This window comes from Phyllostomus discolor, chromosome 5 (assembly GCF_004126475.2).
Source record: "Phyllostomus discolor isolate MPI-MPIP mPhyDis1 chromosome 5, mPhyDis1.pri.v3, whole genome shotgun sequence".
Lineage (NCBI taxonomy): Eukaryota > Metazoa > Chordata > Mammalia > Chiroptera > Phyllostomidae > Phyllostomus > Phyllostomus discolor.
In genome coordinates, this window is record NC_040907.2 from 55,107,194 (window position 1) to 55,130,935 (window position 23,742).

General features: G+C 37.4%; 1 protein-coding gene and 1 pseudogene across 1 annotated transcript in view; one reads left to right on the plus strand and one right to left on the minus strand.

Moving 5' to 3' along the window:
- LOC114496618 (serine/threonine-protein kinase TNNI3K) overlaps positions 1–23,742 on the plus strand; it is a 279,002-nt gene that overhangs the window by 92,163 nt on the left and 163,097 nt on the right. The window contains exons 12-17 of the mRNA XM_028512225.2: positions 13,123–13,209; positions 13,783–13,839; positions 14,593–14,685; positions 14,766–14,823; positions 14,951–15,145; positions 15,884–15,988. Of these exons, the coding sequence (XP_028368026.1) occupies positions 13,123–13,209; positions 13,783–13,839; positions 14,593–14,685; positions 14,766–14,823; positions 14,951–15,145; positions 15,884–15,988 (595 nt within the window). The remainder of the gene's footprint in view (positions 1–13,122; positions 13,210–13,782; positions 13,840–14,592; positions 14,686–14,765; positions 14,824–14,950; positions 15,146–15,883; positions 15,989–23,742) is intronic.
- Positions 4,698–5,204, minus strand: LOC114496141 (annotated as a pseudogene).

The window sequence follows — 23,742 nt, forward strand, 5'->3', positions numbered from 1 at the left end:
CAATATAGAAATAAAGGTGATTAATAACAAATTTTCCATTTTAAGGGAGAGGAAACTTCAGACGTTTAGAAGGTGAAATAGCACCTTTGTCATTGTTATCAAGATATATTGTACCTTATAAGTGAGGTACATATAGAGCTTGTACATAAGCAAGCTCTATACACATGAGCTCCTATGGAGTTTAAATTTCTAGATGACATGGAGCAATATGCATTGTCATTGAAAACAGAGAGTTACAACTGAATATGGTAACATATGTCAGACTTTGATGCCTGCATTGCCTTTTTAGGATGTTTATGTAAAGAAGTGTTCTTATCTTTTTAAATTCTAGATTCTTAGAAATCCATGTTAAAGAACAATTACTAAACTGGAAGATTTCTCAGACTACCAAGTTGGCATAAAAGGTTTTCTGCCTGAAGTAGGACATGGAAGTCCATTAACGAAAGGAGAGATGGAATTCAATGGGTATAAATGGGGAGCTACAAGAACATAGATGAGGAGAAGAAAACATAGAAGTTTGAATATTTCTATTAAAAAATACAGGAGTTATTTAATAGAGACAAGTGAACAAATATAGAATAGTAGGAATGAGTGAGATATAAGCCTATTTTTATTTTTTATTTAAGTATTGTATAAATACACACACATTTGCACATTGTACTTCAATGAATTTTCATAAACTAAACTCACTCCAGCATCCAGATGAAGAAGTGAATCATGACCAGCGTCCAAAATCTCTACTTACATTCTCTTCTGATCACTCTCCGAAAAGGCTACTGCTCTCTTCTTGAGACATATTTTAGCTTTGCCTCTTTCTGTATTTTATATGAATTGAATGTTATGCTATATATGTCTTTGCATCTGGTCTCTTTTGACCAACAATTTGTATGATTCATTTATGTTGTTGCAGATAGTTGTAAATCATTCATTCTTGTTGCACAGTATAATGTTTTGCAACTATATCATAATGTATTTATTCATTCTACTGTTTAGGAGCATTTGAATAGTTTTCAATTAGGGATTATTAAAAACAACATTGCTGTGAACATTCACACACATGTCTTGATAAGTATCTGTATTGATTTTTGTTAGGTGTAATGACCTTCTGCTTTGTGTAGAAGAAATTTCAAGTATTTCAATATTTGAGTATCCATTGGAATATCTTACATATTCTGAAGCTTCAGGAGGCCTTACTAAGTTCTAGTTACTCAACACGTTGCATTTATTCAAGTGACTCTCAGTGTCTCTTAAGAAATTTGAGTTTCAGAGAAAGACTGTTTACAAAGCATCAGTCTTCCAGAAGACAGCTCAGAAATAGCTGCTGCGGCTAGCTCTTCACAGGGGTTGGCTTTGTTTGTGTTTAGTTGATTGAGAGTGATAGTTGAAAACTGGTTTTACTTCATTTTTCTTTGTGGATTCCCATACTTTATGAAACAATAAATCATTGTGTAGTCTCCTAAGAGTTCCTACCAAATGACAACAAAATTCCTGTAGCTTAGAGGACTTAGCCACTGGTCTCTGCAACATATGCCATGCTTGTCACCCTTATTTGTTCAACTAATGCGCCAAGCATCAGTGTTGCATTTCATTATTACTATGAATTTTAACAAATTGAATGTTAGTGCTCAGGAGACAGATGGATATTTTGCATATGTTCTAGGGCAGAGCAAATCAAACCAACAAAATAAAATTGTTGTTATTTTTCTCTTGCCGGAGAAATGTTGCATCATTTTCATGTGTTCAAGGAGGATTGGAATGACCTTTTAAAACACATTGTCAACAGTACGCTGTCCCTGTTTTATCTGGATAAAGAAATGCTTTCCTTTCTTGTTCAGAGAGGGACTCACCAAATTAGTGGATGTGCATACTGAGGATTTTCCTGGGCAACTTGGAGATGGAGTTGAAGAAGCACTAAAACTGCACTTGGAGTTTCTTCTTTATAGAACAGAGATTATGTAGAAATGGCGCCATCGTGACTTCCTGTCCTAGGAGAGAAATAAACCAGAAGGCAGCTTCATAACCAGCTCCTGCCTGTTTTTGAAGGATACTTTTGGATGTGCCCAATTCGAATAGCGTATCCTAGTGTACCCTCTCAAGAGAAAATCGTAGTCTTTTTCAACAACATTCATCTCTGAACGATTCTAAAACAAATTTTTCACCTGACCCCTCAAAAATTTTTCATTGACCCTCTCTCTGCTGTTCCGATAAAGCGTATCAGGGGTGCTTTGCAATGCTGGAAGAGTTATCTTTTTTTAAAACACTTTCAGGAAAGAGCTGACTTGCCATGGCTCCCTGTAGGATCAGATAGGAGAAATACTTTCATTTACATAGCCCTTTTATTTTTTTATTTAAGTATAGTTGATATACAATATTGCATTATTTCTATTAGTGTCAGGTATACAACATAGTGATTCAACATTTTTATACCTAACAATGTGACAATGTGATCACCCCACTAATTCTAATAATCATCTTGTCGCCATGTATCATTATTAAAATGCTATTGACTATATTCCCCTTCACCCTTTTCACCCATTCCTTCACCCCCTCCCTTCTGGTAACCAACCCTTTGGTCTCTGTTTCTATGAGCCTGTTTTTGTTTTGTTTTGTTTCTTTGTTTACATAGCCCTTTTAACCTAAAGATATCAAAATCAATCTTAGAAATAATTTTCCTGGTGACCTTGATTTTACACAGAAGCCTATTGTTCAAATTTCAGTATTTCTCTGCCAGTCTGCTCAGAGATCCAATTTTACAATATTTAGAGTGTTTCCCATCCCTAAGTCTGCCTTCCTCCCTCCCCCTGCTTTTTTTCTACTATTCCATCTGAAAGTAGCGATAGCTGTCTCACTCACTTGGATTTGTTCTGCCCTTTCCCTGGGGTACAAAGGACTTGTATGAATCAATTTAAATTGGCCAGAAGAAATAGCCAGCAGCCTGCTTATGTTCAAATCCTCTGCCCTAATCACCAGTATGGAAAAACCATTGAAAAGACCTACACATAATCTTACATCCATTGCATTAAGGATGAATCTGCCAAATTGAAAAGATCTCAGCCAATTAGAATTGAACACATAGCTCAATAGTGTGCCTGGCAGTTGGATTTGAAAAGGCTGCCTTTGACAGAGAAAAGCACTCCATTATGTCAGGCTGTTTAGGGTCAGAAAAATAACCCAAACTAGAAACAGAACTGAAACTTCTCTTTAGCTAAAACTTCTTATTTGCTTCAGCACTGACACCAGTTAAAGTAATTTACAGAGGGTCCTATTCCAATATCTAATTACCCTGAATACAATATTTGTATACAGCAGAACCACTCTAATTCACAGTGACAGGGAGCTGCAGTTGGAGAATTAGTGAGTAAGTGAGCAAAAACAATAAAAATCAAGGCTCCTGTATCATGATATATACTTTGTTCATTTCTTTTGACAAGTGTGTTATATGGTGAGAATTATTTATAGTAAACATACTATAGTGTATTCTCAAAAAGTAATGAAGTCTTACAGTGGTGAGTTTCTGCAGTTTTCAGCCAGTTAAAAATAACTAAGAGATAAGTGTGGAGGAGAAGTGGAAGGAAGAAGAGGTGGATTTGTTAAATATTTTGATAAATTTTTATCAATGGATTATAAATTCTCAAGTTTCTTCTATACTGAACTCTTACCTTTGTGGAGTTAAAGGGCCCTAGTTTATTGAGTGAATCTAATTTAGTATACTAGTATGCATTAAGGGTGGGGTAGAGGAAGGAATATACAAAGGATTTAAATGATAGTTTTAAATCTATATGTGATTTTGTAGTACTGGTTATATTTCTACATGTTTAGTTACTCTTTTCTTTAAAAATAAATAAAGCAATACCAATTCTCATAAGAATAGGAAGAACTTCCATTCTTTTAGGGAGATAACAGAAAAATACTTTTGAAACAACTCTGTAAGAAACCACATGTATTAAAATGATAGTGGAAGAGAACATAGTCATTAAGCACCTGTTACATGTGCTTATATATGCATATATAACTTAATTGTCAAAATAACTCTTTAAATTGGTATTATCTTTCTACTACCAATGGTTGGAGACTTAGAGCTGTTAAGTCCTACCTGCCCAAACTCCGCAGCTCTGAAGTGGGAGCGGGCACAAGAGTTCTGTCTCATTACAGAGGTCAAGCTCTTCCCACGTCACTCTGGACTCAGACAGATCTAAATCCACATTTTATCCTTGTTAATTCATGATCTTGGATGAGTTATTTAACCTCCCTAAGCCTTAATCTTTAAACTTAAAATGAGTAAATTAATAACCACTTTACAGAATTCTGCAGAGGATTAGGAATGAGATGTAAATCTCTGGAACATACCAAATTCTCAATAAAAATGGTGGTATCTGTTATCAAGTATATAACACAGGTTTAATCAATATCCACTTAACTCCCAAATCTTGTGGTATTTCCTAATTTACAACATGCTTTAGTGTCTGGTAAGAAATATGACATATTAACATAGTATTAGGATGATGGGCATCTTCTACAAGCCCACTAATGAAGGGCGTATATTCCTGCCAAACACCACTGGAATATATAAAAATGTGTTGTTTTGTTGTATTGATATCTCTTATTTATGACTCTAGGGATACCATTCATTTTATGTTTTTATTATTTGAAGGAGAATTTTTATTACTTTTATGGACAGAAAATCCAACGGTGTACACTTAGTCCAGATTTGTAACTAGTTCTTTAGCCTTGGCCTCTTCCAGCATGGCAATGTGAATCACTGACTCTGCCTCCCCAGTGGCAGTGGATCTCATCATATCTGTCATTGTGATTGGTCCAGATAGCTTCCACCAGCATAGCCAGAGCTGCGATGGTGGTGCAGATCTTCCTGTAGACTAGATGCCCCAGCCTGCCCCCCCCCCCTTGATGATACAGTAGGGAACCCCATTCTCTGGCACAGGGTGGGTAGGAAGGTAACCAGCTGGGTGGGATCCACATTGAGTGCAGTCACTACCAGCTCTCTCGTATTCATTCCACCAAGTGGTGACAGTGTTGATTCCTACTCAAAGAATGTGTGGCCTCTTGTGGAGCTATCCCATTTACCAGCAGCCTTTTTTCTCAGCCTGAGCCAACAACCTCTGCTTCTTCTCTTGCTCTGTCTCTGATGTGTACTTGTGGCCCAACTTAAGCAACTGAGTGAAACCGCAGGACTGAAGTGAGATCATGAAGATATTGAAAATCACTAATCAAAATATTATGAAAGTAATCTAAAACAATTATTCTAATATGTATATTTGCAAGCAACTATATAAAACAGTATTTAACAACTTTAACACATATTTGCAAGTCTCTTTACTACAACAGATTTTTCTCCCACAATTATGTAGAAATGTCAAAAAAATTGCAGCCATGTTTTTAAACAACCATACCAACTGACATGCTTAATCCCTTTCTTTGGTGATCTGAGAAGCAGGTAAAACTCAACAAGTCCACAATAGAACTGAACATCTTTTTTGTCTTCACCAGTCAGTTTCTCCTACTGTCTCCCCATTCGCTCTGTCCTTTAATAACATCACTGTCCAAAGTCACCTAAGTTAGAAATCTGGATTGATGCTTGACTACTTTTTCTCTTCCAACTTCCTCCCCACCCCCATCCCATATTCATTCAGTGAAAACATATTGTTTATTTCACCTCCCAGATGTAACCAAAACCTCCTGTGGGACTGTTGCTCTACATTCTTTTTGTTCTTTGCCAATGAGAATTGTGTCTCTCAATGCCAGGGTCTGGTAAAAAGGAAAGGAACTATTTATTCAAAAGTTATACAGGTTTAGAGTAATGGCAGAATCCTGCCATTAAATCTCACTCCCTTTAAAAACAAAGAAACACCCACAAACACACAGTCCTGCCTCCCCTTGCCAAGCCAGACCAGTCAGGGGTACCATCTCTCAGGAAAAGAAACAGAAGTCTGTAGGGTAGCTGTGCAGACTCCAGTCAGGATTCTGACTTCTTCCAGCTGTCCGAGCTCGGCTAGCTAGGCTCCTACTCTTAATCCAAAACCGCACCCTCTGGTGGGCCAGGGAATCCTTCTGCATTCTTTCAAACCATGTGGCCAAAACCCTGCACTGTTGCTACATGGTCAAGAGGCTTCTCCTTCCCCAGCTGCATGGTCAAGAGCCAGTGACAGAGAGAGCCTGTCACGACCCTCCTACTGTCCTTCCCCCATGGTCCAGAGCTTAAGCATGGCTGAGAGAGAGAGAGAGCTCTCTGCCCCTACACCTCATACTTAAGCCCCAGTATGGCTGCTGCACCTGGGTTTAAATCCCAGTGCAGATCTTCCTCCAAAATCCTATTTCTGACTCCTCCCATACTGGGTTACACCTGCCAGTAGTCTAGTTTCCTCTGCCTTTCTTGGCCGCCATTTTTAGTCCAGGCAAGTGGGGCCCCAGGAGGTAGAAGCACCCTCCAAGTCCCTCAGGCTACATCACAGCACAGGTTAGAGTCACTCCCATCTTGCCCAGCTCTGAGCCCTGACACAAGTTTTAATGTTACTAAAACACTGGCCAAGTTTTCTAGACATGCAAAGTAACTCCCAATGACCCTGCTCCTCTTTCCCCATCCGCCAAGCAATAGCTGTGTTGGTTTTCTCCATTTTGGTTTTGGTTTTCAGCACCCCATTACACAAATACATTTTGAACTCATTCTTTCTTTATTTTTACTATCTCTGTTTTAATCCATACCCTGGCCCATTTTGTAGCCTCATAACTAATCTTTTTAAAACATCTTTTGAATTCATTTTCCAACTATAGTCTGAGCAATGTATTCAAGGTACAGGTAAGGCCCTATCATTCCCTAGTTTAAAATCCCTCACTGCCCCACTGTCACTGAGACAGAGAGATCCCATTAAGATAACTCAGATCACTGGAAAAAGCAAGGGAGGGCCATAGGAGGAGTTTGCCAAGGCAGTTGTGGGCAGTCTAGGATGGGATTGGCTGAGAAGAAGCTCAATGCCTCCGGAGCCAATGGAAATAAAAATAGAGAACTCCCTAGCCAAATGAGAGCTCTCTGGCTTGTGAGCTGGTTTTCTCTCAGGCTGTGGCTCTCAGGCTTGCTTACTGGTGCTGCAGCTGCTTGCATTTCCCCACCTACGGTGTTGTGTTGTGAAGGAACTCACGGCCCAGGCTAGTATAAGGCTGACCTAGCAGAGGGTGGCAGGTTTATTCTTTGGGTGTCCCAGAGGGAACAGGCTCTGAGGCAGAAGCCTTCCATTCTTCCAAAATTGGGTATTTCTTGTATATTATATTGTTTTTAGTTTGTAAACTAAGCCTATAGAAACAAGATAACTAAAAAATGGAAAAGATAAGGTGTCAGAGTTGAGCCTTAATTGATAGGCTTAAGTGATTAAAGCTGTACGACAGTCTTAAGTAACTGCTCTTGAATAAAGACTTCTTTCCTTTATCACCAAACCTTTGCCTCTGGAATTTTTGCCTAGAGGGTGGCAGTAGGCAGCAGAGCCCCAAGTGCTGTTCAGTAATATCACTTTTAGGAAAAAGTCCCAGTTTGTTGTTATGGCATGCCCTGTGCCGGTGCCCTGTGCCTTTCCTACCTCTCAAACCTCAACTTCAGGTACTCCTGTCACTGGGTGTGACCTCACATGCCACAGTCACAGTCACATTTACTAGATCACTAACATTCCCTAGGTGTTCACTCTGTGCCAGGCTTGTTGTAAACACTCGTATGCATTAACTCATCAAATCTGCATAATAACCCCAGGAGACAGTATCTGTTCACAGGATAGCAGTACAAAAGTGTTTGTTGTCCCTACACATATCGCATTATTCCATGTTTCCAAGCCTCTTTTTGTGCAGTTTTCTCTGCTTCTACACCCTTTCATTCTCTCCACCCCACTTCACTCTTCACTTTTCTGATGTCTACTAAGCTTTCAAGACTCTGTTTGTGGATCTGCTCTTTCAGAAAGTCTTCCCTGATAGTCCAGCTAGTGCACATGTCCTTTCTCTATGTTTTATTGTTCCATGTGCATGCACATCTCTATCTCTGTATTTATCATTTCACATTGAAACAGTCTCCTACTAAATTGTAAACTTCTTGAGAGCAAGCATTTGAGCTAATTTTTGTCTTCCAGAAACGTAATGCAATGGCTGATTCCTAATAGCTGCTCAAAACATATTTGTTGCCGTCAAACTGAGTATGAGCAGATATTTCAATCACAACATTCTATTTCATGTCTTACTAAATGGCATCTGATCAGTCATAATGTAGTCAATGTTCTGAATACTAATTACCACTATTCTGTTGTCTGCATTGGTATTTCTTTAAATATAACAGGTTTATAATTAATTGCACAACCCTAATACTCAAATTAATAGGCAGAATATTTTAAAGAATACTCCAAATAAAGCTCTTCTTTCTCTGCATTGGAACTGTGAACACTTTCCTTCTGGCTGAAATGCTTTTCTTCTCCCTATTTTCTTAATAAACTCACACTGATCTTTCAAGTCTAGCTGAAAAATGATTCCCCAAGGAACTGTTTCCTGACCTCTCCACCCTGTTGTAAAATAGCACTAATGTGGATGTTCACAGCATCCTCTAGCTTTCCTTCCTAGAGCTTGGCTAAATAAAATTTGAGTGAACATTTACATAATTATTTTTTCTTTTCTATCAGATGGAATTCTTTATAAGAGTAAAGATCATTTCAACATTATCTTGTACCATTCATTTAAATGAAAATTTATTACAAATCTAATATGGAATAAACACTGTACTAGGAACTAAAGGAAAACAGTGAGGTAGAGAGACAATATCTCCCTGCTCTAAAGTCTGCAACCAAGAAAACAAATAGAAGCTATCAGATAATGATAAGTGCTATGAATAAAATAGGAAATTCAATGGTGGGTAAAAAGTTCAAGGACACAATTTAAAATTGAGAAGTCACAGAGGACTTCCCTGGAAAGATGTTAGTTGAGCTGGTTCCTAATGGGTGCTCAATAACTATTTGTAGAAGGAAAATAAAGGGAAAAGAAGGCCATGGGAAAGACAGGGAAAAAAAGGAAAGAGGAAAACCAAGCGACTTGGTTTGTACATAATGTTCTTTTGCAAAAGCATTCATCCCTATGGATTCTTATCTTAAGGTGAAGGACTGGTGGTATTCTTCTTTGGGCCTGGTGATGAAGGGGCAAAGCTAATGGGGGAAAAGGGATGTATGCTCCCTCTCTGGGATATAAAATTAAAACATCTTTCAGATTTATGAGAATATGTGGCAGGTTTGGAATTTTTGTCACCTCTGATCGAACTCACAGTGTGTGGGACTGGGACAGACAGGAGGATGGTGAATCACAGGAGGGCTGACGTCAGGAGCCACCCTCTGGTCCCATTTTTCAGTGCTTCTGGGAAGTTAGTTTTTAAAATGATGAAAAGAGAAGAGAGTGAAATGTTGAGCAAAGTCTTATCTATATCGTCACTGTGAAAGTTTTCTTTGAAGCAGGTGTACAAAAAGACTCAGACTCCCCCTGATGACATGAACATGTGGGGTCTAGGAGGTGAATAAAAAGTCCTTGGCTTCTGTAATCAAGACCAAACCTCCATGTTCTCTACTGAATCTTGGACCCAAAGGGCCTCAGAGTTGCGAAGTCAGGGAGAAGATTTTCATAGTGGTATCATTTACCATTAATATTCAAAATTAGTTCTTAAAATAATCTCCATAACAAGTTTCTTCTATGTTCTTAAAATAAATTCTCATGTCAATAAATAGCATCCAATGTTCCTAAGATGAAATGGTGAAGCAGAAAAACAACATTATAGGAAAATAGTAAAATTGGTACTTTTCCTTTTTGAATAATTATGAATCAAATCCTCTGTTGTGTAAGTGACCATGACAGAGACACTAAACTGTCTGTGTAATAGCTCTTTAGATGGACATATAGCCTTAAAAAAAAAAACCTAGCCTTAGAAAATAACCTAGGTTTTAAAGAAAGAGCTATTCAGGAAGTTGAAAGCAAAAAGCCTGGGGTTGGAGGGGGGCAGGGCATGGAATCACTCCAAGTGTAAGGAGTAAAGGAATATGAGAAGACAAAGGGAAAGCATGGAATTTGGGGAATACAGATAGGACTGGAAGAGTGGGGAACAAGAAATGAAAGAGACTTCAAGCCAGAAGTAGCATCTCATTTGCCAAAACCTCAGGGGCTCCAATGAATAATACTCTGAAAGTGCAAAGCACTATTATAACTGCATTAGGCTAATAACAGAGCAACCTCCTATTTGGGTAAAATACTTGGATCTAGATAGTAAGTTCTGAGATAGAGGAAAACATTTTATTTAATTAGTGGAAGTTTGATTATCTCTGGATGTGTTCCATTAGTGTGCCTTGGTTATCAGGGTACATCCATTATCAAGAGTTTGGCTTAACAAGTCTATTTAGTAAGTTCCATCAGAGCATATTTCTGCTTAACTGCTTGTGGCCAAGTTTCAGGGATCTAGGCCTTAGTAGTTTTCAGGTTGCTTCACATACACTTTGGTAGTTTGTCAGAGCAGTGCTAGCAGTGGAGAATTTCCCATACATGTGTGCCTTAGCCCACAGTTAACAGGAGGTGAGAAATCAGGCAGAGATGCCTTCCAGAACTGAGAGGGCCTCTTGGCATTTCTCTGGCAGCCTCATGCTTATCATCAGCCAGAACCTAGGCTCTCATTAGGCTCTTGATGAAAAGCATCCCAAAGAAAATGCCAGCAAATTGTGCCACTGTGCTGGCAGGAAATTAAAACTGTTCAGAGCAAGTGGAGCCAAGAGAGCTGTTGAAATAAAAGGTAACATCCAGGGTGTGATCACTGACTTACACAGGCATTCAGGATTCAAGATGCGGCGTTCTGCTTCACTGGGGAAAGGAGTTCTCTCTTGGCTTGTCAGCCGCAGTCAGTCCAGCAGAGGAGTTGAGATGGACCAGGCGAGGAGGTGGGCTCAGTGCATTAAGCTCTGTTGTGCTTGAGTAAATGCTTGGGGTTTGGGTTGTTTCTTTCCCCAAAGATGACTCTCCTAGGAAAAACAAAAATAAGAAAAAAAATACTTTGTTTCTGTTTCAATTCCTGCTCCCAAGCATTTAAAGAACAAATTAAGTAAAAGAACAACCCCAAAAGCACGACAGGTCCAATAAAGGGGGGGGGGGGGGGGGGGGGCAACAGTGTGGAGAGGAGCAGACATAACTTCAGAACCTATGAATCCAGCGATGGGACAGAGGAAGGTTTTTTTTTTAATACTAGAGAAATTGTTTTGTTGGTGATGTTACTTTCCTCCTGAGGCTAAGATGGCCTTCAGAGAAGGGGAAAAAGGTAGGTGCTCAACACACAGACAAAGCACACCGAAATTTTCATAACACCGGGCGCGACAGGTAGCGTAGTGAAGCACTACTCTTGTGTGCTTACCTGCTTCTCCAACCGAGTCTGACACCACTCTCATCCTTGCTTGCAATGTTCCAGCCACACTGGCCTTCTTTCATTCTCTGAATATGACGTGTTTGCTCCCATCTCGGAACCTTTACGTTATCTGTTCCTTTGGCCTGTTAGGCTTTTTCTTTACAGATTTGCCTGTTGGGAAATGGCATTTGGGTCTTGAGGTTTCCCTGAATGCGAGCACAGGAGAGTCCAGAGAAAGAGTGCTAATATTTTATTTTAACCTTTATTTTATTATAACCTTTTATTAACCCATTATTTTATTATAACCTATATTCATGATTGGAGAAAATCACAGATCCACGTGTCCTGTATAGAAAGCTAGAAAGCTATGGATGATAAGAAAATGTCTGGTGGTGTTACCTCTGTAGATTTAAGCTTTACTGCAAGTTGAAGCAATTGTAATCACAGTGTTTTGTTTTGTTTTTCTTGAAGAAAATGGTCTTGGGATGTTGTATTTGGAAATGCTTTTAGTGTTAGTAAATGTCTTATTCCACCTCAGGATCTTGCATGCTCTGTTAATTTTAATTCCTTTTGAAGGGAGGATTTGATACACATGCACAACTCTCAGCATATACTCTATATATACATTAGCTAGGTGTACTCTGAACCAGTACCTTTGTTGGGATAAACACTTAAGCTTTTTCAGTTCCTCAAGTTTGCCATTTTTACAATGAGTTCTTTTGCATTTCATAAGTCTCTTCACAGGGTCTTTAAGGTTGCCTTTTCTTCCTCTTGTATAAAATAGTTTCTGTAGATTATTTTTATAGTGAGAGCATAACATATCATTGAAGTTTAGTTTTACTTAAAATCACTGGTCTATTCAGAGGATCCCTTAGCATTTTTAATTTTTAACAATAACCTCACAATTTTGGTGGTTACATGTCAGCAAAATTTATATCTCAGTTGTGTAACAGTCCAGGGTGGGCATTTCTGGTCAATGGATGGCTCTCCCCCATCCCCTAAAGCCTCAGAACTGTTTGCATCTAGCCAGCCAATTGGGAGTGTAGATAGAGAACACGCACCAGTTTCTTAAAGCCCTGGCCTGGAATTCACATCATTTTTGCTCAAGTTCCCTTAGTGAGAATATATCCTAAGACCATAATTAAATGCAAAGGGGATGAAGAACTGTTTTCTCTGGGTAGGCAGCCATTCCCAGTGACAAAATCACTACATGAATGGGGAGTACAAATGTTGTTGAGTAGCCAGCTGTCTCCTGCCACAAAGACTTATGTAAATTATCTCAGTGCCATGTGATGCCTCAGTTGTCAATCAAATGTAATGCTCAGTCATAGCAAATACATCTCTCCCTGCTGGTTACCATGTGTGCTTTTCACTCTTGTAGTGGTTCCTTTATTATATTCTCCCAATAGCACAGGATATTTCCCTCTTTACATGTTCTTACCATTTTTATTTGTTCAACTACACTAGGCTTCATAAGGGTAGGACCATCGTCACCTTGTTCATTGTATTCCCCAGCACCCAACATAGTGTCTAACATAGTGCCTTGTTTAGAAGAAATTTCATGAGTTATTTTGAATGAATGAATGAGTGTACTAAATTTCCACTGCAATATATTATTTCTTAAAACGCATCCTATGTTTCAAGCTCCCTCTGGTCATTTTTAGATTGATTGGTAAGCTGAATAAATCAAACAAAAATTAAGTCCTTTTTCTCCCTTCAAAAAGGACACGATGCAATTGTCACACTCCTGAAGCATTATAAGAGACCACAGGATGAATTGCCCTGTAATGAATATTCGCAGCCTGGAGGAGGTACCGCCTTCCTTACTGTTTTTGTTGTTAAAACAATACTGTGCCTGAAGGTAAACCTGCATTTCTATTACTGTCATTCAAGGATGAGAAAGGAGAGCATGTCAGATTAGCTTTATTTGAAGAAAATTTATGGCTGGGTGAGGCTGCATATATATATACAGCCTCCACTTAGGATGTTTTCTAACTCACCAAACTACAGCCCCTTCAAGTTCAGCATTCCCTGGACTGGATATTTGTGAGGCTTGTTCATGACTGGGAAAGTCTGGGTAAGCTGAGAACAGTCATTTTCTATTTCAGTAACCTATTAAGGCAGGACAGAGGATACTCGTATCCAGACACAAATTAAATCTGCTGCAGTCTGCTAGACCTTGGATTTTTTAATCTTTTTATGTGGTTTCTAAATAAATACTTGCTGTACAGTTTTAGTATCCAGAGAAAGGCCTGGGTTTAAGCTATAGTCTCACTTGGTTTTCTTAACAAATTTGTCACCCATTTTTTTCTTTATAATGTTTAGCTTTTATGTAGAAAAAAATTATTGCTACTTTTAACGCTATAAAATAATTTGATTTCTAGATGGCTCCTATGTGTCTGTTCCATCCCCCTTGGGGAAAATTAAAAGCATGACAAAAGGTATTTTAATATGGTACAATTGTTATATTTTATTACCAAGGATAACTATTGCCTCAACTATGATAACTTTCTATTTTGTTTTACGTATTACAAATGATGACTGTTTTGTAAGCATAAACAATGTTATCAACATACCATTCTTTTTGTAATTAACCTCACTTGCTGTTCTGTTTTGCATATGTCTCTCAGTTCATGAAAGTATAACAGTGAAAACTGTAATTCAAGTAAAAAAAATAAAATTCTAGTTAGTTAAACTTATATTTGACTACTTAAAATGTGAAGTCTTATAAAATTATTTTTTGTTTTTGGGTGAATTATCTTCTGAATGATTTGTGTGCTTATTTCCTGACATCTAATTGTTATCCCTTTGGGGTCTAGTTTATGGATCTTTGGCTAAACTCGTTGTGATAGGTTGCAGGGACTGACCAGATAAGACACTTTATCATGATGTGATGTGAACTGTACTCTGGGATTTGCCTTGTCATGCAGACAAGCTGGTTGTTGATCAGATCAGGAATAAAGTCTTAGCCCTGATAACAAAGGTCTCGGGTAATAGAGGGAGAACTAACATGCTTTTAATGCAGGGATCATTTGTAGCAAAGTTTTAGTACCACCAACTAGTCAATCATAGCTGAAAAAATAAATGTTGCTAGGGACTGACATTCTTGGTTAAATAAATTATATTTTTGCATGCATGTGTGCACATCCATGTGTGCTTTTCATTTAAAAAAATAAAGTAATTCCTCTTTGCAGAGAAAGCAGATGTTCTGCTCCTGAGGGTTGGATTACCTTCACATTTCCATCTTCAACTCTCAGAAATTGAGTTCCATGAGATTATCGGCTCAGGTAACCTAAGAAAATACTAGTCTGCTTTAGTTTAATGAGCTCAAGATGATGTGTTCATGTATTTCTCTTAAAATTTTTAGGTTCCTTTGGAAAAGTATATAAAGGACGCTGCAGAAATAAAATAGTGGCTATAAAACGGTAAGCAAGCAAATGAGAAAACTAAACATTCAGGTGGAACTATGAACTTTGAGAAGGGCATGGATGGTGAGCCCCTAGTTTTTGATTCATCTGCTCACTAAGGATTTCCTCTTGCTACTGTTTCCAGTTACCGAGCCAACACCTACTGCTCCAAGTCAGATGTGGATATGTTCTGCCGAGAAGTGTCCATTCTCTGCCGGCTCAACCACCCCTGTGTAATCCAGCTTGTGGGTGCCTGTTTGAATGATCCCAGCCAGTTTGCTATCGTCACTCAGTACATATCAGGGGGTTCTCTCTTCTCCCTCCTTCATGAACAGAAGAGGTATGGGTCTCTTATTCTCAGTTATTATTTTACATGTCGGAATTCCCCTTGCAACAAACATTGCAGAGGCTTTCGGCTTGGGGCAAGACTTTGCCTTCTGAAATCTCTGAGTATTAGGAAATACAGCACTTTAAAGATGGCCAATAATTAGCAAATAGAAATACTTCAGTGCTTTATTAAGTAGAATTTTATTAAGTGTATTTTCAATTCACTAATTGAAGATAACCAAGGAATTTAAGTTAGTAACTGAAACTTACAATCATCTGGCTAAATTTGACTTATCAATAAAGCAGGTATATGTAAACTCAGATAATATAATTGCCAGGGTCCTAATGTGTATTTTAAATAGTTTTTAAAAAGAATGGTCTGGTACAAGTCTAACTTGAATTCATTTTATAGATCTATACATACAATAATTAGATGTGATTTCACTTAGTGAGTAGACTTCATTTTTATGATAGTACAAAGAAATTTAGCATAGTATTACAAATATAAAATCAAGCAGAATATTTTAAGTAAAAGAATTTGGTATCTGAATTAATCTATAATTAAACATAATCTGATGTACAAAAGCTATTTTCCAAGATTTGTGGAATTTTTGGCTTATTCTTCAATAAAGCCAAAATAGGCTGAAACTATGCAGAAAAACAAATCACACACATCATTGATTTCTTTTAGAAATATATGGTATTGGCTTTGACCATTTCACCCTCATTAAATGTTTGTTTTAAATACCAGGATTCTTGATTTGCAGTCTAAACTAATAATTGCAGTGGATGTTGCCAAAGGTATGGAGTACCTTCATAACCTGACACAGCCCATTATACATCGTGACTTGAACAGGTATTTGTTTTTCCCTTAAGTAATGAACTTAGAGTTGTGTAACCGACTAGGGGGCTAAGTCATATTTCAGTGAAGATACATTATAAACTTACTACAGATCAGGGTTTTCTGCTCTGTGGGTAAGGCGGTGGGCTAACATAAGCTTAGGTAATATAAAGTTTTGTCATTGTGTTTTACAGAAATAAAAAGCTATGTAACAACCTCTCAGGGATCTTTTACATCTATTAGAAATTTCCACAAAGGTAGTGATGTTTGTCAGATTCACCAGCTAACTGGTTCTTAGGTCAGTAAAGTCAGATCAAGGTTTGAAATCAATCACTATTATAGAATGTCACATCTTAAACAAAGTCAGGTGCTACAGAGAGATCTGATACGAAATTACCTGAAACAATGCATTTGAACTACCGCTGTGGTATTTTTGTAATTGTAATTCAGCTAAAACACAGTGGATCATTTACCTAGTTTTTAATGTGAAAATGTTTTCATGTAGAATAGAGGCTAGAAACAAAAGTAGGATTAGAGGGCTCCAGAGACAGTCACAAAGGATTTCAAAAATATATTTTTTTTAATACAGTGAAAGCTTTCTCTAAATGAAGTCCTAGAGGATGGCCAATAACAAAATGGAAGTTTTAGCTGCCTTCAGCTAAAACTTCAGCAGTTTTAGCTGAAGGCAGAGTGTAGGCTAGATCATTCTGTTTACTTACCATTTCCCGTTCCCAAGGGGAGAGATTCAAGAGCCATCACTGTGGAATCCCAAGATGCTGTGGGGAATAGCTGGATAACCACTGATTTAATTTATGAAACAAATCAGAATATGAAAACCAATAACTTTGATTTCATGATTAGCAATAAGGTTCATGCAGAACCCACATAGTCTTTTGTACAAAGGCCACAGATCTAAAACAACTAAATATTAATTAATTAAACAAATTACTCCACTAAGTCAGTCCTTCAATGAGAATTTGGTAACTACCATGATCAGAGTCTTTATACTTGGCACACTGGAGCTTGCAAAGTGAAACTGCCACGGACTCTGTTCCCAAGGAGCTCCGGTACTGCAGTAGAGGAAAAAAATCCTTACCTAAATATATTTTAGTTATAAAATAACAAGTTCTGTAAAAGAGATAGTGAAACTTCTGTATAAACTTTCAGAAAGGAGAAGACTAAGTACTTCTGAGGACTTGAGAAGCAACGTCATGGAAGATGTGACATCCCTGAAGGATGGATAGAATTTGGAGTGGTATTCTAGGCTTAGGGAAGACATAAAGAAAATAGAAGTTAGAAAGTTAAAGGCATATGGAGCAGCAATGTATAGTTTCATTGAAATGTATAAATATGTATACATAGCATATGTAATGTATGAAGCAGACTATTGGGGAAAAAATCAGAAAAATAAATCGGAATGAGAGCACAGAAATCAGAAATGGCTTGCCTATGGTAAATTGGACTGTTCTGGAAGCAACAATAAGAATGTTTGAGCTAGGAATCACAAATTTGGAACTGCACTATGGAAAGATTAACCCAGAATCCATGAAAAAGATCAACTTGCAGGGGAAGTCAAGAAAGTGGTGAAGCAGAAGTTACAGTAATCTAGATGAGAAGTAATGAAAAGCACACCTTCACCGGTGGCAGTGAAAATGAAAGGAAGAGATTGACAGGAAAGACAGGAGAGAGAAAACAAAAGAAATTAGATATGAGAGTGGTTGAATCATAGTTAGTGGAAGTAAACACATGGAAGACTTGATAATTATTTGATAGTTTTCAACTAAAAGTAATTTCTTCATTATTAGTCATTAGTTCTTTACCTCTCTTTTAAGAACATTTATATTAATAAACATTGCATATCAGTAACAATATTTTAGAAAATGATTTAGGTAATAAAATAGCCTAATGCAAACTAGTGATTTGTGAGTCTTAGGGGTGTAATCTTCTTATCACCTGAGCCATTTTTGCATGTAATATTAAAATAAATGAGTGACCACTGAAAGTTTTTTTCTCTCTGTAAACCTTCATTTGTGGGACAATGGAATATGTTCTGTTGCCCTGTTAGTAAGTACACGGTGTTACCAACAGATTCTAAAGCAGGACCAAAAATGATGTTGATTAAAAGTGAAAATAAAGCATTTTCCATATAAGAGATGTAAGTTTATATTTACCATTTTTTGGTCTCTAACTTAAAGTTTAGGATTAAATTATACCAAAAAGTCTTCAAATTTTATGAAACATGACTTCATAGGTATCTTCAACCTAAAAATGCCCTAAACTATTCTATTTACTACTTGTGGACTACTTTTATTCATCTTGAATCTGGCAACGGTAAACCTGTTTTTCAGATTAATGCAGATATAGCATTACATGTGGCCCAGGAGAGTGTAAGTCCCTCCCCTCAGAGTGCTTCCCGCCGTCTGGCCAGGTACATACAACATATGCCCAGGAAGCAATTTAACTGCTACTTGAGGTAGAAAATGGTAAAGGACCAAAACGATTAAGCAGCAGATTTCAAAGAATTTCAAGTAAGTCAAAGAACAAAGTAGAATGAAAAGCTTCTTGGGGGATGGAGAGCTAAAACTAGACTTTGGAGAACAGGCATGAATCTGTCCTCAGTCTTTTTACAATGCACTAATCCTTGCATTCCTGCAATGCTTAGACAGTCCCACCGAAATGGGTAGAGGGAAAGGTGCGAGTCAGAACGGGAGGAACTCGGACACATGTTTGTATTTGTATTGAAGTGACCTTTTACATCCTTCTCTCCCCCACCACTCTGAGCATGCCAGGATTTCAAGGGGAGAGATCTTCTCTGTATCTCAGAGATGTTCAATCAATGTATTTTTAACTGAGCCAAATTCTTGGAGTGTTTCTGTAAATGTCATTTTAGGGAGCAATGGTTTTATTGGTACTAGATAGAGTTCAACTAACATGTCCAATACCTTTTACAGTTCTAAAGGAAAGGGGCTATTCGAGTCTATTGATCAGTCCAGAGAGAGGAAATACTTTTATCTTTGGTTTTGTACTCGGTGATTTGTTTGATGGGAGGAAAGAACTCTGCCTTTCCCCTGGCAATCATCTTACAAAACAGGACTGAAAGTTAATTTTTATCTTTAGTGTATAGGATGGACAAGTTCAAGAAATGAGTAAGGAAGTAGTGTTTCTACCATTTATTTAGCACTCAAATTGTGAAAGGACCCCTTCTCATGCATGTTATTTAATCTCACAACAATTCTATAACATAGTTATTATATCTATTTTACCAGTAAGGAAACTGGTTAAAATGTGCAAGGTCACATCATTGTAGTTTTCTTAACACTGTTTTATGCTGTCCCAACAACTTCTACAAAACCAAGTCAGAACAGGAAGACAGAGGGAGGTGGTGATGTGGATCAGCATCAGCCATATTTACCCACCTTGCTCTTTATACCTCGGTCCTAACCAAGCTTAATTCCTGTAGCCAAAATCATTTTTTATATCATCTCCTTGTGCTTCCATTTTCCTGCTTTATTTCTTTTTCTACACACCATGTTCTGTTACTGTGGAGCAGAGATTGCATATGAGGCACACAGATATGTTTCCTTTGGCCCATAATGTTTAAATATTTTTAAATGTATATAGCTAAAGGCAGGGATGTATGTTCCAATTTGTTGTGGACCCTACAACCTGCCAGCTTACTTACACCTGGCCCAATTCATACACTCATTCTGTGGCATTGGAGCTTGCAAAGCATGGTTTACTGCTAACGGCTTTAATGATTTTTGCTTAATACCAGTAACTGTCTGTGTTTTCTTGGAAAAGTACATTTTCCAAATTGTTTGACCTTAAACCAAAACATCATTGCAAACAATTTTGGATCAAATGAATGGTCTTCTTCCTGTATAAGTATATAGTACAGCAACATTGTGAACAATGAAATAGAGATATTTCCATCACAGGGTAACCATGGCACTCCCTGAGAAATGTGTATGAAAGCTTTTTAGAAGCTATAAAGCACTATAAAAATGCCATTTGTTATTGCTATTAGTGCCTCACTTGTTCTGATATGTTGAGAATGGAAAAACATTCCACAATATTCTCATACATACAGATATTTCTTTTCATATAACACAACTAATTAATTGGAGGTCTAGGGAGGTCTAGATCTAAGGAAGACTCACTGTCAGTTTTTGAGTGTCAGCTTATTCGGGTGACTATAAAGGAAAATAATTAATGATAATCTAAAAATAGCCAACCTACTGATGACAAATGACAGCTAATTTAAAATGACAAAGCTGGTAAGGGCTAAAAGAATTTTAATTTTGAAGATGACATTTAGCTAAATTAGTGAAGATTGCAGAAAATAGCAAAGAAAAATTATTGGTAAAATTTTTAATAACTGTTTTTAAGTTGAAGTGTGGATTTGCCTTTCAACTTAATACAAAATATAAAAGCCCCAAATTTTAGAAAAAAACAATCAAGTACAAATAAACAAATTATTAATTGTTTTTTAAATTACCTCTTAGGTACAATTGTATTCCTCAGTTCACACAGAATCCAATCTCAGCTATGCTTTTCACGTGTGACTTTTCTACTAAGCAGTTACACAGAAGGCCTTTAACATTCACTGACAAATACCATCTTGCAGAGAATTCTGAATAGCAGATGCAAATGAATTAGTTGATTATATTACAATACTTATAGTAAGTCTAGAAAGAGTACTCATCAAAACTTGTGAAATACTTCACAACTTTACTTTTGTAATTCTCTAGTTTAAAACCAATCACAGTGGCATTTTAAATTTTGTCACTTTTAAAATTTTATTTCCAGTTTAAAGATGAGCTAATTAATTAATTGAAAATATTTGAATGCTTCCTATGAGCCAGAGTCTATGCATGGCTGAGGAAACAGCTGAGCATGACAGACCACGGCACTTTTTCTAGCAGAGCTTAGAGCCCAATGAAGTATTTCTCAAAATTTTCCAATTACCAGAATCATCTGGAGACCCTCATTAAAAAAAACAAAATTCAAAGACTCTTCACTTGAAAGTACAGCTTGAGAATGTTCTAAATTGGGCCTTAGAATCCATACTTTTAAGTAAGATTGCCAGCTAATTCTTATGATCGAGCAAGGAGAGGAAACATTGTTCCAGTGCAGTGGTTCTCAACAACTCTGGCCACAGGTTAGAATCCGTGGGAGAACTTTAAGAAAACTCTGATGCTACTGAAATCAGAATCTCCAGGGGTGGGCCCAGGTATCATCTTTCTAGAGAGCACTCCAAGTGATCCCAATGTGTAGACAGCATTGAAAATTATCTTCCAGTCTAAGGTCAATTACAGCTCTTAACCATCTACCATACAATCTCATCGTTCTATGCTGCCAGAACGGAATGAGAATAGTGGAGAATCAAGTCACAGTGTAATTCCAAATGCTTTGAGAATCATCTCTCTAAATACAGTATAATCATGTATTCTCTCATTCATTCATCCAATAACAAACACAAAGGAGATTGGAAGGCCCATGGTACCTTTGCTGCAGAGTAGGACCCAAGATCCAGGCGTTAACATGGGAGTTGTGCTCTATGTAATGAGGTATTTTGAAACTAATTTATAACCATGATTGATACTAGAAAGTTTCCAGGAGTGTAGAATCTTCATAGGCAGCCAAGATAGCAATAAAAGTTTCAATATTGGACTTCAGTGCACACAGTTCACATGGGTCTTCAAGGCTATAAACTCTGGGAAATTGTGGAATTATACATAATAATAATAAATCAACTCCTATGTATAAAGACTTACGTGAATGTATGTATGTTTATTATATGTCAATGCACTGTGAGTAATCCATGTTTTTGTGATGTTATCAACCTTTCTGAGCTAGAGTTCTGAAGGAAATAAGCCCCGTGAAAAATGATTGGAAGGACAATTTTCTCAGTTCTCTCAGGGATGAGACATAGCTTTTTACTATTTGTCATGCATAGAAGTTAAAGTGTTTCATAAAGCAGTTGCCTTTGGGGTTAGGGTCTCAGTGCTTAAGGGTGCCTGCAGCCTGCAGTTCTGAAATGTTTTATGTACAAAATTGTGAACATGCCTTTCTATTTCCAAATTTAAAAAAAAAATTATAAAAGCAATTAGCTGCAGTCTGTGTCAATTTCATTACTGCTTTGAGCAATGATAAGAAAAACTAAGCTATCCAAATTTTAAGACAAAATTTGGATTTGTTAGGGTAGATTATCTGCTATAATATAATGATTCCCCAAATATATAAATGTTCCAAAACAATAGAAGTTTGTGTCTTGAGTGCATGAATACACAGGTGTTGGGATGGTCCCATCCATGAAGTCACTCAGGATCCATTTTCAATATGTGGCTTCCAGGGTCTCCTTGAGGATCATCCTCATTAAAGTGGGCATAAATGGGACGAGAGTATGGGAAATGTCCATGACACGTTTTAGGAGCCAAACCTTAGAGTTGTATGCATCACTTCCAGCCACAGCTCCTTCGGCTAGAACTCAATCACATGGTCATGACTACCTGCAGGAGGTACTGGGAAATATAGTCTGTCCTTGTTCCCAGTGGAAAAGGAAATGAGTTTATGTGGGCAGCCAGAGACTATGTTAAATGTACCCCGTTTACAACAATGATGACAGGTACTAGGGTCTGGGTCAAGACAATAGTGAAAAGGTTGGTCTAGATGGTCATGAATCAATTGCACAAATATAATACTAATTGCAAACTAAATATATTAGTTTTTAAGCTTAGTGCCACAGTTTATAAACTAACTGGGGAAATGCAGAGAAAACTATTTAATAAAATGTATTCTACATGGATTAATTTTGAAATAATTCTAATTCACTTTTGTTAGCTACGTTAAAGACATGAGACTAGCTCTGGGAGTGTGGGGACATATGTGCCTGAATCAAAACAGAGTTCAAGAGTAAAAACATGTACTGTAATGAGATATAATGTTATGAAGCATGCTATATAAATTCGATAACATAAGTCACAGTTTCATGTGTTCTGTGTCACTGAAAACACACACACATATACACATACACACATTTATTCTCTGAGTGAAAAATAAAATATAGGAAGACTATTATTATTCTACTCAAGAACCTTGTTGCACCTTGTCCAGTAGACAGAGTTTTTCAGCCATTTAATTCTACGAATTACTCTAATCCTACTTATGAGCTTCACTCAGGTGTCAAAGTTGAGTCATAATTTCCATTCCTATTTCTGACATGTTTAGTCTCCACTTAAAGTCAGTCTTCTGTCCTCAGCTTTGTTGACAGAGGGGAGAAATCAGTCCTCTTAATTTTTTTTATTGCTAGCCTAACAATGAAATTGACATAAGACCAGATTAATAAGAGAAGAACCAATTTAATACATACACACAGAAGATTATAAATCATGCTCAGAAATTATTAAAGCAGGCAGCTTTTTACACAAAGAAAACAACAAATTTAAACAATAAATTTGTGAGGATTTTAAAGCAGGCAGCTTTTTTTATACTTTTAAAACAAAGAAAACAATACATTTGTGAGGATTTGATAGGACAAAGAAAGTTAGGTTGTGGTGCTCATCAGTAAGAAATCTAAAGAGAAAGAGGGCTTGGCTAGTAAATTAGTGAAGCAGGAACGAGGCTTGTTTTTACAGGCTCGTCGTCCCTGAATTCTTTAATTCTGGTGGCAAGGGTGTCCTATGTAGCCTGATGGAGCAAGAAGGTACCTTTCGCAGGAGAGATTTGTGTCCTATAACATTTTAAGGAGGAATGGAGGGTCAATAAGC